A 15,239-nucleotide genomic window follows, 5' to 3' on the forward strand; every position below is an offset into this window, starting at 1 on the left:
GACCAGGTGGCTCTTATCCCTCCAACCTTTCCAGTTCTATGTGCAACACAGGGCAGGGAGCCGTCATGGTAATGCCAATGGCTTGTCACGTGTGCACCGTCTGGCATCCCAAGCTGCCCAACCACTTGGTGTTGGGCAGGGGGGCAGGATATGTGACAGACCCAAGCCAGTGGGGTACAGGAGTCTGGTAGAGGGCAAATATACTGGTCACTGGGTGAGTAGTTTTCTGTTCCCTGAGTGACCAGAGCAGAGGCTGCCCTAGAGTAATCAGGAACTTGCTAGAACCAATTAAGGAAGACAGGCTGATTAGAACACCTGCAGCCAATCAAGGCAGGCTAATCAGGGCACCTGGGTTTAAAAAGGAGCTCACTCCAGTCAGGGAGGGGGGAGCCAGAGGAGAAGAAGTGCGTGTGAGGAGCTGGGAGCAAGAGGCGCAAGGAGCTGAGAGTGAGAGGGTGTGCTGCTGGAGGACTAAGGAGTACCAAAGCGTTATCAGACACCAGGAGGAAGGTCCTGTGGTGAGGATAAAGAAGGTGTTTGGAGGAGGCCATGGGGAAGTAGCCCAGGGAGTTGTAGCTATGATGCAGCTGTTACAGGAGGCACTATAGACAGCTGCAATCCACAGGGCCCTGGGCTGGAACCCGGAGTAGAGGGCAGGCCCGGGTTCCCCCCAAACCTCCCAACTCCTGATCAGACATAGGAGAAGTTGACCCAGACTGTGGGGAAGATCACTGAGGTGAGCAAATCTGCCAAATAAGCGCAGGACACACCAAGGTAGAGGAGGAACTTTGTCACAATATACACACACACACACACACCACACACCACACACAAACACCACACACACACACCCCACACACACCACACACCATTTTGGGACATATTTTACAGATGTGAATTATGAGAGAATATTTTTATTTAAATTTTTGTTTGCACTGGTATTTATAAATTGACTAAAAATAGAGATAAAATAAAAGTTATAGAATTTAAGTTTAACTCTATTGAGTTTCTGGACTTCAGGAAATTTCAGCTGTGACCTGCACCCAGAAGAAAGAACAGAGGCTTACGCTTTGCAGAACTTCCTTTCAAAACACAATATTGTGTAGTTCAGTGAACACTGAAGTAGTATATTTTTGGCATACTAGTCAATATTCTGGTAAGTAAATATATTTTCTTAATAATTAAGTGGCCTCACTTTCTTTGAAGGGTCATTCATCCATTTCAATATTTGATAGTTGTATAAAAGTGGGTAAAGTCTAATTCTTTGACACTGTCACACTTGGCAGTCCCATTTGTAACAATATGTGCGTCCCAAAAGGAAGATTTGCATCAGTGTAAATCCTAGTTATTTCATTCTGCTAAAACACAAAAAGTTAGGCAATACTATTATTAAGGAAAAAGCTTTGATAAGAATGACAAGGAGAATTACCTGGCTCAGGGTTGATATAATTTCTGTTGGAACCTGTTATGAGTTTAAATGATTTGAAAATGGAAATAGTAACTGGTTGCCAAATATTTCCATTTCAGCTACACAGTGTCAGAAATATTCTGTGGGAGTTTGGTTTTTGTTTTTTTTAAAGAAACTTTACAAGGTGCCATTAAAACTTATCCTATGCATATTTTATATATAAAATATACCTTGTAGCAACATATACATACATACATAATTTATTCCGTACATGATCATTTTAAGTTTTTCTTGGTTATATCGTGACAGGAACTGCGTTTCTAACAAAGTTAATCAGCTTGGTCTCTGTGAAGAATACAGTGATAAGTGTTGCTGCGAAGCACAGAGCTCCCACAGTGACGTGAATCAGCTTTGCCAGCCAGCCTTTATCACAGCACAAGAATACCTACAAAGAAAACAAAAGTAAGCAAGCAGTTGTAGAGAGATTACTGGTAGAGAGGTGGATGCTCTGCATCAATGACAAGTAGGCTCTAATACTTCTCTTGACCACAATACCGGTATTACTGAGGTGGTCATCAGGCTGCCAGTCTCAGGCAAGGCAGTCAAATAGATTTGGCTAGCATAATTTGAACCTACAAAATATTATAGCTAATATTGGCCATATTAATATTTTTATAATACAATTTCTATGAAAATAAATAAGCACTTGGTATATACCTGATCACTGTAGAAGTTATATGCCATAATACATCATTCACTATCAGTTAACTTTGTGTGTGCATATACTTAGGGAAACTATTTTCTTGGTATGCATTGAGATTAAGGCTACACATCCATTCCTTCGTTTCTGCAACCATATATCCACCTATGTTTAAAAGACAGACGTATTGGAAATCTGGGAAAAAACAACAGTTACCTAATTTTCGTTATTCTTCGAGATGTGTTGCTCATGTCAGTTCCATTCTAGGTGTGTGCATGCCTACATGCAGTATCATTGGAGATTTTTGCCATGGGGTTGGCTGTGGCACCCCCTTGAGTCCTGCGCTCATGTGTTGGCACATCAGGTGCCACCAGCCCTATGCCTTCTCGGTTCCTTCTTGCTGACAACTCCAACAGAGGGGCAGGTGGGTGGGTAATGGAATGGACATGAGCAACACATCTCAAAGAACACCAGATACAAAAGTAGGTAGGTAACCGTTTTTTTCTTCGAGTGCTTCCTCATACTGACTCCATTCTAGGGACTCATACTCAGTATCTATGGAGGTGGACTTGGAGTTCATGGTCATACAGCTTGCAATATCTGGTCTACCAAAGCCAGCACTTAACAGGTAGTAATCCAAGATGAGATTTTCCAGGCCGACACTGGACAACCTTTCATCCCCGCTGGCAACCTGCGATGAATAACTGTGGTGACTTACGAAAAGGCCTCTCAATGTAGAAGGCTAGCTCCCTTCTGATGTCCAGAGAGTGCAAACTGTGCTTCCTCTCCAAACTATTGAGGTTAGGGAAGAAGACAGGTAAGAATATGTCCTGCAGTCATATTTAACTGCAGAACAACCTTGCGTTGGAAGGCCAGACCAGTCGCAGTTGGACCATGTCCTTGTAAACACCATGTAGGGTGGCTCCGAAGTAAGTGCCCTTATCTCAAAGGCCCTATGGGCATATGTGATCACCAAGAAAGCAAACTTTCAGGAGAGAGGGAGCTCCATGATCCACGACAGCACAAGATTAGGTCCCTGAGTGAGGGCCGTTGAGGAACCTGGCAGTCATGTCATGGGCGAAAACCAACCTGCTCTCGAGCGGAGGATGAAATGCCGAAATAGGGGCCAAGTGGACCCTAACAGATGAAGAGCAGACCCTGGAATTTAAGATGAAGGAGGTAATCCAGCATTAACGCAGTGATGCCCTCTCAGGTTAGAATACCTTATCTGAAGTACAGCATGTAAACCATTTCCATTTGGCCAGGCAGGTTGCTCTGGTAGAGGGCTTTCTAGTACCCGGCAGGACCTGTTGGATGCTGGCCAAGCACAGCCAATCATCTACATTCAGCCATGCAGCAGCCAGGCCATCAGGTTCAGATGTAACAGCCTGCCATGGTTCTGAGACAAAAGGTCCGCCTAGAGCAGTAACTGTAAAGGGGCAGCCACCAAGAGGCCCAGCAACATACCAAACCAGTGTTGGCACGGCCAAGATGGCTCTATGAGGATCACTTTCGTTCTGTCCTGCTTTATCTTCATGAGGACTCTAGATTAATGGCACTGGAGGGAAGGCGTACATCAGAGCCCCCGACCGTGGGAGCAGGAAAGCATCTCACGGGGAGCCTCTGTCAGTCCCCCGAAACGAACAGAAAAGTGTGACACTTTCTGTTGTGCCTGAATGCAAAACAATTCCACTTGGGGAGTCCCCACCTTTGGAAAATAATGCTATCTTCCGATGAAGGAACCCCACACGGCAGGATGAGAAGGTCCTGCTGAGGTGATCTGCTGAAAGTGTTTCTCGTCCTGGGGAGGTGTGCAGCCACGAATGAATGGCGGGCTGAACCCGGATGTTACAGACCTTGAGGGCTTCTTAGCAAAGAGCTAAGGAGCAGGCTCCGCCTTGCCTGTTGATATAGAACATAGTGGCAGTATTGCCCACCAGGACTTGAACCACCCTGCCTTTTATATGAGGCAGAAAAGCTTGACAGGCCAAGCATACTGCTCTGAGCTCCCTGACATTTATGCAATGACCTTGCATGCCAAGAATGCCTAGATGGGCTCCCCACCTCAGAGCTGAAGCATCAGAGAACAGGGTAACTGATGGGGCCACGAAGGGGACTCACCTCCAATACTGAGACTGGGTCCAACCACCAAGCGAGCAACAACAGGATGCGGTCCAGAACCTTGACTACCCAGTCTATGTTGTGTCTGTTGGGGACTGTAGCAGGGAGAACACCCCGCTCAGCCTTGAAGGGGTTGGAAAAGCCCTGCAGAGGGCTGGGGCTGCAGAAGGGAGCAAAATCTTGGCTGATGGGCAGAAGTGGCTGCAGCTGGGGCCACGGCCCAAACTGAGCAACTAGGCCTTATAAGAAGGCCAGGGCAGCCAGAAGCTCAGTCTTTCTCTGCCTGTAGAGGGAGAAGGGCCTGGCTGCTATGGACGGTACGTAAGGTGGAGCAGGGCTGGGGGAAGGCAAGAGGAGCTGGGATGCTCCGGCCTGGAAACCCCCCCAGGCTGCAGGCCTAGGGTAAAGCCAACTGGGTACTGGGATTGGAAAGGGGCAGCCCACGGGTAGGCAGAGGCAGCAGGTCCAAACCCCTTTGCCTGTGATGAGTGGCTGACACACTGCAGTCTGCCCCTGTGAAGGCGGGATAAGTGATGACTGGCAGAAGCCAAGACTGAGGCCAAGTGGGGATAGTGGGTGGAGGTTCCCCTGGGGAGGGGGAGACCCAGAACTGTGGGGTTACTGCCAGCGGGCAGCACCCCAGATAATGGGGCACTGGGTCCTGGGAGGGTGAGGTAAGATGGATCACTGGCCTGCAGAGGGCACACTGGCCTGCAGAGGGCGCTCCAACAGCTGGAGAGCTAATTCCTGGAGACAACCAGCAGGAGGCGCTGCAGGGTGAGTCTGTACATGCTTACAGGCACACAGACCGATGCCAGCCATGCCTGTAGGGGCCTGAGATGGAGCCGTGCATGCCGGACCATGTAAGTGCAGACCACCACAAGACCCAACAGCCTCAAGTATGTGTGAGCAGTAGTAAAAGGGTGGTCTTGCATATGTGAGATTGTAGAACTAATAAATGAAATTGTTTTTAATTGTTCACTTTATTAATGTAACTTCTGTTCACCATTCACTACACTTGCCTACATTGTACCTTCTGTTCACTGTTTGCCATATTGTAATTCAAACCCCATTTTAAAACACTCACTCCATTTTGTAAAAGCTTCCTCCAACCTTCATTTTTGCAAACCCTGCTGTAATCTTATGAGTTTAGTTTAGATGAATGAATGAGGCATGTATGAATGATGGAATCAACCTCCAGCCCCAGCCTGTCCTCAGGAAATAAAGTTCAAACACAAACAGCTGAAGATGCAGGCAAGAGCCCTAACAAAGTAAGAAAAGTCCACCCTAAAAAGAAAAGGTACAATAGAAAAAAGATCAAAGCCAGGTCCGAGGCTGAAAGTCACGTCTGCAATTGACGGGTGATCAATCACCAAACCTAGAGGCAGCGTGACACAGCAAGACCTATAGACTCTGGATTCAAACTAAAGCCTACAAAAAGGATGAGTCAGATGGAAGACTTTGAAGAGGGTAACATTCTGCTGCCAACATGGAAGGGCATCAGTGCATGCCCAACAGAGACCCAGCTTGTACTTGTGCCCGGCTGTTCTGGCCAGTTAGCGGCCACAAGCTACGAACCCAAGTCTCAAAATCAAGCCACGAACTCAAGCTATTTCAGGACTGGTAACTATGCAGCAGCTGCAGAACATCTAGTGTGTGTGTGTGTGTGTATTAGGTATAATGTGTGTGTATAAGAATTAAGATATTAGTTATTGGTCATAAATCAAATTATCATCATAATAAATGTGGCATCTTTGTCTTGCCCCCTGAAATGATCCTGTGTAGGTTTATCGGTACAACAAGATCAGATCTGACATAGCACAGAATCAGGTTTCGGGGAGGAAAAGAAAGGAAAGGAACACTTTTTGTTTGATTCCACGGCTCCAGTAGGGTCAGAGGACCACTCCTATGGACTCTATGCGCTGCACTGGAACTAACATATTTTTTTTTCTCATTTATCAATATACCTAGATCATGACATGTGGAGCAAACAAGTTCAAGATGCCACCACACCTCATGCCAAGACTGGCCCTTGATCAACCAGTCATCGAGGCATGGGTAAATCTGAACACTCCGACACCTAAGGTAAGCGGCCACTGGCACCATGTACTTTGTAAACACTCTTGGGGCTGATGAGAGACCAAAGGGCAGTGCCGTGAATTGGAAATGGTGCTGGCCCAAAACAGCTATGAATCTATGAATCTGCCTGTTGCACAACACACACAGCTCCAGGGTAAAATTCCAGCCGGGACTCTAACCACTAAACTAACACTTACTTAAAATGTACCTACAAACTATATAGAAAGGGAATAACAATGGGCTGTTAAGAACCGCTAACGCTCTTGCTATGCAAGACAAGGTGCTCCAACCAACTGTCATGGGCAGTAAGAAAGAGCTGAGAGGGTGCAGGGCTGGTGGTGCCTGATATACCAGCGCATGAGCACGGCACTCAAGGGGGCACCACAGCCAACCCTATGGTTGACAAAAATCTCTGATGACTGTGCACCTGGGCATGCACACACCTAGAATGGAATTGACATGAGCAAGCACTTGAAGAATCTCCCTTTCCAATACAATCTCTAGTTTCTACCTCACAGAGCCATGGGATATTCAACTTAATTCACGTAATCGTTACCACAGAAAATCTGCAGCTGGTGCAGGACTGAACTTTGCCCATCTTCTACCCTAGGTAGGTGTGAATGGGGGAGGAATGCCACATACTGGAGAGGGGATGGCAGGGGAAAAAAGAGGGAACATTTTTGTGGCAAGTTTTTTTTTTTTAATTGATTGCTGTTTAAAGCTGTTGGGAGATTGGAGATATTGAAATAGGATCTATGAAAACTGATAAGTAGACAGAGAACAGATGGCATGGTAAAAAAACAGCATTATTCATTAATCTATCATACCCCGGCCACGTGGCATTGAAAGATATTCTGTACACACACACTCACTCAACAATGTATGGTAATATCTATGTGATAAATTGCATTTATCATCATGCATCTTTGTCTCATATACATATATACAAAATAATAAGCCTTGCAAAATTGTAATAAGATTTTATTAGCCTATGCTCATAATCTACTTGCATGCCCTTTAATGAGATTCTGATGATTAAGCTAATTATATTTTCTAATTACTTGATATGAACAGACTTTTACAAGAATGATAGTGAAATCTGAAAAACACACTCACCTCTGAAAAAACAGTGACGACTCCACTTATAATATAAACAAAAATTAGTGATGGCGAGAGTAGCAGCCCTTTCAAAGGTCTGTAAGAACTCTCTTTGAAGTAATTGTAGATGTAGCGAATGCTGTGTGCTATTCGAATACTCATATTGAAGCAGTTTGCAAGGATAAAGCCTACACTGCCTTGCCACTGAGTCAAGAAATAAGAGACGCACAAGAATGTGAAGGACAAGGCCAGCATAACAAAATTGAACCTAAAGGAAAAAAGAGAAACAAGTTAAGCAATGTATGCTGTGAAAATATTTATCCATGAACACTTATGTCAGCAAGAGTCCTACAATTTTTCCCCCTAAACGAAGAAACCAAATTATGGCTAATTTTGAACATAAACAGTACAGTAGGGATCAAATTAAGATGTGCTAATAAAGAAGGCTTATTGAAGGGTGTGGAGGAAAACAAAGAAGAGCCACATTAAGTGTGAGATTTTTATTTTTAACAGTGAACCATACATTTCTGATTTCTCTTACCATATTTGACAGACTAATTAAGCTTGCAAAATCTGAAGAGTTCTACCATATATTAAAAATTCTTAAACAAGATGGCACATTCATAAACTTCTGCAAACCTTGGTTAAAAATGTTACTTCACTTACAAATCAGCACTTTGAAAAGATCACGCAAGTCATATGGTTCAATTTAAAATCTCTCTCTGTGTATGAAAAGCAAGAGTGGAAAAGTCTTATAACAGGAAGTTGTTGCACACTGATGAATAAAGGGCTGTTGCTAGTTTTAGCCAGGCCAGCAGTGTGTTAGCCTTTATAAATAGAGAGGATGAAGGAAGTTGGGATATGAAGCCCACCTCTTAACAGAACAGAACAAGATTCTGGTTTTAAAAAAAAGCAAAGCCAGGTGGTCATTAAAACTTAATATATGAAGTGGATAGTTATAGCCTACTTAATGTCTGAGACAACATCGTTTTTTAAAATAGCCAATATGGGGAAAGGGCTATAATCTAAATAAAAAAACATTTTTTGGCAAGCAATATTCATCTATTTTAATTTGAACTAAAGTGAAGTAGTGTTGTTACACACACACACACACACACACACACACACACACACACACACCACTCTCTGCAGGTGTGTAACATCTTCTGATTTTCAGCAAGCATGCATGCATGCATTGGAACAGTCTCCCAGATTGCTGGACACGTGATTACTCCAACATGAAGTATACGTGCAACTAGTGTGCAGAGAGCTATACCAACCATTTTACCCCTACAGAAACTTAGATGAAAATTCACTTCACTTGATCCAACTTCTATTTCTTTATAGTATCCATAGAAAAATATCCAGTTGATACATGATCATCCTGAATTGCAACAAGTTCATTAGTTCACAAAGTCACACCCATAAAGACAGCTAAAATAGATGTGAACTAATAACTAACTCATGAAAATAAGGATTAATTCAACATTACAGCCCTAGTCTAAAAGACTACAGTGAATAACTTAAAGACAGCATTGGTACAGCTGATAATGACAAGTCCTGCTGTCTTCCATTAGATGAGCACTCTGCAGCTGTTGTATTTCCCAATTAAGCACAGATCAAGAATCAGCAGCCTTAAAATGCTTATTGTACATCTGACAAACTACAAATTTAAAATGAGATGCAATTAATACAGCACTTTTGCAAATCAACAGAAAATTATTATACTTTAAGAGCAATTATGCTGCCATATTTTTATTGTTCTGCTCTTGATGCTCAGCAGTGAAATTCAGTTTGAAATTTGACATTTCAGTAAGATGCCTAGATTGCCAAAAAGACATGATAGGCATGCAGTCTCACTAAAGCAGGCAATTATCCCAACGTGTTAAAAGTTAGCTTTAAAATCTAATAATATCAACTAATTTTAAAGTTTTAATTTTGGGGATTATTTTGATGAAGTGAAATAAAAAGTTCACTGCTGGAAAATTACACTTTTAATTAAATTGACATTTAAAGTGGATCAGTGGCTCAGACATTCAAACCTGTAAAGTCTGATAATTTAATCTAATAAAGACTTGGTCAAAACAGTATATAATTTTTAAAATATAATGTGAAAATTCTCTCTGTGCCAAGTAACATGACATACAAACTTATTTCCTCAAGCCAGGATGTTTGCCAATCCAAAAATGGTCTCATTAATATTCTTATATTGCACTATTTTGACAGTCCTCTTATATTGATAACCATTTCATTTTTTAAAACTCACCAATATGCCACAGAATTAGGGAAATGGGGGAGGAAGGGGAGAGGAGGGAACTAGGTTTTTCCATGAAAGAGTCCTTTGTCAAAAGTTTGAAAAAAAACTTGAAGTTTAATGAGTCTTATGTACATTTATTAAATAAGACAGCTATTTCATGATGTACAGTAAAATCCCTGCACCTAATTAATCGATATACTGCCAAATACACAAGTCTTCTGTGCTGGCAAGTATTTCTGTTCACTTGCCTAGAATTAATAAGGCAATAAGACATGCTGTATAATACAGTATTTAGCTCTTATATTTTTTTCTTTACAGGAGAGTCCAATCTATAACTGAGATTGGAAAATTCTTTACAGTCAAACCCTCTCCTTGAAAAAGTTTGAAACCAAAAAAATGTTTGTAGCACCACTTAACAGTGACCAAAGCTGGTAGTCATACGTATTATGCATCGACCCTTCTCCCTGTCAACAAAAGCAGCCTCTGCTACACATCAGCACAGATTTCAGAAAAATAGGAAATTAGCAATTAAAATAGTCAAGGAAATATGGGAAGATATAGACAGGAATTTCATTCATTCAGAAAAATACCTGAGATGGAATATTTTTATAACTGAAATTTTTAAATGAAATGTATTACTAAAGCAGTATACTTTATAATAAAAAATATAGCTATTATGGAAAGTTATTTTTAAAACCACTCAATGTGCACACATATGGAAACTAAGGTTTAGGATTTTTTTCCCCCCATTATTTTCTTCCATTTCATACTTTGACCAGATATGTATTGTGTACATAATGTTCAAACTTGTACATGCCCAAGATTATCCATCTAATCTATATTTAGACTGCTAAACAAGTAGCCTGTTTTTTCAGCAGTGCTGAGGAGCTATGAACACCCTTTAACCTCAAAGGGAGGAGTGGGTGATGGCTGCAAAGCGTAAATCAAATTACTCACTGAAACACCTATATATGGATTCAAGTGTGTAATCTTAGGAACCAGAGTCTGAACATTTTGATCATATCTATATTAGTTGAGACTGAATTGCTACTTTAGAACTGGCACTGAAGATGTGAAATTCAAAACTGAAGCTTAAGTGGTAAAACAACAGCATGTAAAAAGGAACCTGAATTTCCAAAGTGTCATTCCCCTCCCCCGCCGCCACCCCAACCCCTCCCCCTCTAGGTACAGATGCACTGTAGACTAATAGGGTCGACCTGCAGTAAATTTGTTTTTCAGGAACACTTTAGGGGCTATTAATGGATCCACAAGCCTTCTTGCCTACCTGTCTACCTCCTCTTTGCACATAGAAGCAAATGTAAAACATTCTGTTACTCCATTGACAGCAAGAAGCAGGACATATAAAGAATAGCAGCGCAGGAGACTGGGACCTAAGAAACAGTAAAACAATAAATGAACCAATATTCCTATAATGAAGGCTCATGTACATACTTCTCTTATCTACTGGTACTCAAAGATCATCCTTCAAATGTTTTCAATGATGATTTTACCATTACAGCTACTTTCAAGTTCAACCTGTAATCTAAATTACACAGGCATGTTCCTATCGATACCACTACAAGACAATGAGTAGACTAACCAAAAAGCCAAGAGAACAGGAGTCCTTGTGGCACCTTAGAGACTAACACATTTATTTGAGCATAAATGTGTTAGTCTCTAAGGTACCACAAGCACTCCTGTTCTTTTTGCAGATACAGACTAACAGGGCTGCTACTCTGAAACCTGTCAAAAAGCCAAGGACACCACTTCTAGATGAGATCTTTTTTCCCCCATAGCCAAAAGGATATTTTAATAGTTGAGATTTCTTTAATAAAGACTAAAGCTTGTTAAATCCAGCATTGTGTATTGTAGAGGACTTGGGGAATAAGTTTGAGGCCAATCCTCAAGAGCTGGAAGCAAGTGAGAATATATACACACTCCAGCCAGGATATAGTGTCATAGGAAACAGATAGCAATTGTGCTAAACTGGGAGTTACATTAATATTTTTTATGGGACAGAGGTAATCTATAAATGAGTTAAAAATTCTGCACCAGTTTTGGAAATTGCTTTATTGTCCTTTAAAAGATTCCCATGTGAACTTGTAAAGGTGAGAAAATTACAAAATTGCAGCTAACATTTCCGTTTGTTCTGGTCCCAAAAAATTAATGCTGACAAATGAACTCGTCTCCCAAAAACGAACTTAATTGATCAGGGTTATTACATTGTGCACTCTCCCTCTGTCTCAGTTCTGAGGAGTAATTTCCTGAGCAGTCACGGTACAGCACATTTCTTTGAGGTGAAGAGAAAGTCTTCAACTCTATGAAGATGCACATAAAGGCAATCAAAGTCAGGCTACAAGCACATGAGAAGAAAGGGAAATGAAATAATTTAAAACAACTAATGGATACTCAAGGAAAATCAGGGTAGATACAAATCCCAGTGTGTCACATTTAAGAATTCACTTTCATAGGACCCAATCCTGTGAATATACTTGAGAGTGACTTAATGCACATGAGTAGTCCTCCTGAAGCGAAGAGGCTAATACCTTAAGTACAGTTAATGTTTGATAGATTGGGCCCACAGTGAGTAACACCCTCTTTCATTTCCCCTTAACTGACGCTAAATGTAAAGCAAGTGATGCAAGCAAGGGGCTAGAAAAGCTCTCTTGATAAAGAGGGCAAACTGCTGCTATTCTATAACAACCACCCAGAATTTTCATTTTCCTGAAATTAATAAAAATCTAAGTGGATTAGTGATAAAATATGTACTCAGAACAGATGTACTGACAACTGATGCATGTCATTTTTCTTTATTGCTAAAAATTCTTCATAAAAACCAATGTGGGCTTCCAGACATGCATCTGAACCTGTCAAGAGCCCAAAGTTCTTGAGGAACAGGTGATAATAATTAAGTACTTATATTTATTGCTCATCCCTCTTTGACTACATTTTGCACCATACTATCAAATTTCAGATTAAGGGACAACAGAAGCAACAGCAATTGTTATAAGCCTGTGTCCGACCAACCTCCTTAAAGATAAAAGTAACAAGGGTCTTCATGGAGCTACAATGTCTCTCAAATTAATTATCTTGAAATTGAATAAAGTAATTGCAACTTTCTCCCTGTTATTCATTAGTGGTATTCAAAGGACAACGTTTCACACGATAAAGGCCCTATATATTCCATGTAATAAATTGTGTTGTAAGGCTTTCCATTTTCCTTGTAATTTTTCAGTATTAAAGACATAAGTGTTTGTCAGTCAGAATATTAATATCCCATTGTGGCACTGTCAGTGTCTTCATACTGAAATGAAATGTCTCAGGATGGCTAGCCCTTTAATTGGAATTGCGCCCTGCCTCAACTGACAGATCAGTTACCTCCCAACTGAGAGATCAGCTAGGAATCAGGCAATTATAAAACCTAGCAACTAGCTCAGTTGGGAAGAGACCTGCCAGGAGTGGGGAGGCCCTGGCAGTAAACTCATGGGTAAGGTGGGGGAAGGAAAGTTAGAGGAAGCAGGTTGGCACTCATATCAGGCACTGGAGCAGGGTGACTCTCAGGCAAGTGGCCAATAGATTGCTAACATGTAGGGAATGCATAGGCCCCTGCAGCAGATCCCAGATTAGGGGCAGGGACAATTGATATATTGATTTTGTGTTAGGTAGAAGAAAGCCAGGAGAAAAAGGACCTGTACCAGTCTCTAAGAGTAGTGTCAATTCTTCCGGGGCTAGGAAGAGAGGCCAACAGCCTACAGAAATTATTTTCCAGTTGTACGTTTTACCCTTTAAAGCTGCACTGACAGTGTTAAACCACCAAAGGATCAATTTTAAACCCAAATCACCTTTAGTGATTACTACTGAGACAGTGATTACTGTTCTGACTAATCTAACAGCTTTGAATAATACTTATGATAGCCACAGACCTGCATCATAATTGTATAGACTTACAAATAATAGTATTCTCAGTACAGAAGCATTTTCAAACAAATGTTTTTGCTAATCTTAAAAAAAAATTAAAATAAAAAAATGCCATACACACAAGACAAACACAACCCTCTTTGTATTGTTAACAACTCTGGTATTTTTATCATGGGTCTCAGGATACTTGGCGTTTTCTTCAACCATTGGCTACTGGAATCATGTAATTAAGCAAGCATCTCAGCTTTCCATGTTTAAAAATAAGTACGTTTGTAGCCCTCAATTACAAAGCAAGGTTTAAGAACATGACCCTACAGATTGAGAAGCTTGAAAACCAATAAAAAGAAGACACAATATCTTATTTGTTGGGACTGGGAAGGACTGACTCATGATTTTTAACCTCTTGGGGTTGGTAATACTGCATTATGGAATGACCGAACACACAATATTTTTTAAAGTAACTTTCAACAATGGGAAATCTTGAAAAGAATTATGTGATCACTAATTAAACTCTCCAGCAGATAAAAACTGAAGATAACTACTTATAAATAAAGAGCTTGAATACTAAAAACCAAATTATTGGACTCAAATAGACAAACTAACCTACAGGTCTCCACAGGACCTGGATATATATGAACAAGGGAGGAATTTGGCTCTAAATCCCTGTCAAATGTGATTTGAAATGAAGGAGATCAAACCCCACAACAATAGGTTATAATGCAAATCTATAGCTGCACTGATGAACTGCACACAGACAAAATTGTATATAAAATGCATCTGTAACACCATTCTCTTAAAGATATAATTATAAATATACCAATTGCTACGTAAATCTGAAAATGCCACATATGGAATGCCCCCTGCCCAAAGGATTACCCTGCAAAAAGAATAAAACAGAACCCTACAAATTATTAGCTTCAAATATGTCTAGAGCCAAATGTAATTACACGGTGCTTCTAAGCAATGGTCTATCTTCCATGGCAGTTCTCAACAGCTACCTGGCAAGTTGGTACCCTAGTACCATTAAGTTCTGAAATTAGGTGTGCATAACTGAACAAATGGATGCAACGGATTATCCAAAGTCAGGTCAGTGCATGATACAGAAACCCCATGAGATTTTAAGTACTTCAGTTTCTCATGTACAAGCAGATAGAAGTGCTTTTCTACTTATCAGACAATTTTGCTCTTGACTGACATGTGATTTGTAAAATAACTCAATAAATCTGCATCTTCTGTTCAGAAAGATTTCTGAAACTGGCAAAAAGTGATTAGTTACCTGATCCCAAACTGAGCATTGAACCTCCATAAATATCCAGAGCCAGTTGAGAATAGGCATAGCCAAAAACTGTAATGCTCAGGCCAACCAGAAGCACGAGTTTTAACAGTGACTCCAACACTGCTGCAGCCATTGCAATATCATCCTGGGAAAAGAATTTCATGATCTACATAAATCAGAAGCTACAGAATTCTGCAGTTTATTTTGATAGACATTTTCACAAATAATTACTTTTAAAAAGAACCACATTTTTCTACTGCTTTAGAGAGATCGTAAAGTTTTCATTAAGTTTTGAGCAGAAAAGAATCCTGTGGCACTTTATAGATTAACAGATGTTTTGGAGCATGAGCTTTCATGGGTGAATACCCACATCGTCAGATGC

General features: G+C 40.9%; 1 protein-coding gene across 2 annotated transcripts in view; it reads right to left on the reverse strand.

Annotated features, from left to right (window-relative positions):
- Window positions 1-894: 894 nt before the first annotated feature.
- RFT1 (RFT1 homolog) overlaps window positions 895-15,239 on the reverse strand; it is a 36,705-nt gene continuing 22,360 nt past the window's right edge. The window contains exons 10-14 of one of the 2 annotated variants that reach the window (XM_030569431.1): window positions 14,858-15,002; window positions 11,886-11,981; window positions 10,949-11,054; window positions 7,425-7,674; window positions 895-1,853 (exon numbers count right to left, since the gene is read on the reverse strand). In XM_030569431.1, coding sequence (XP_030425291.1) covers window positions 1,704-1,853; window positions 7,425-7,674; window positions 10,949-11,054; window positions 11,886-11,981; window positions 14,858-15,002 — 747 coding nt within the window. In that variant the 3' untranslated portion in view covers window positions 895-1,703. The remainder of the gene's footprint in view (window positions 1,854-7,424; window positions 7,675-10,948; window positions 11,055-11,885; window positions 11,982-14,857; window positions 15,003-15,239) is intronic. The other variant, XM_030569433.1, reaches the window with a different exon arrangement.

This window comes from Gopherus evgoodei, chromosome 7 (assembly GCF_007399415.2).
Source record: "Gopherus evgoodei ecotype Sinaloan lineage chromosome 7, rGopEvg1_v1.p, whole genome shotgun sequence".
Lineage (NCBI taxonomy): Eukaryota > Metazoa > Chordata > Testudines > Testudinidae > Gopherus > Gopherus evgoodei.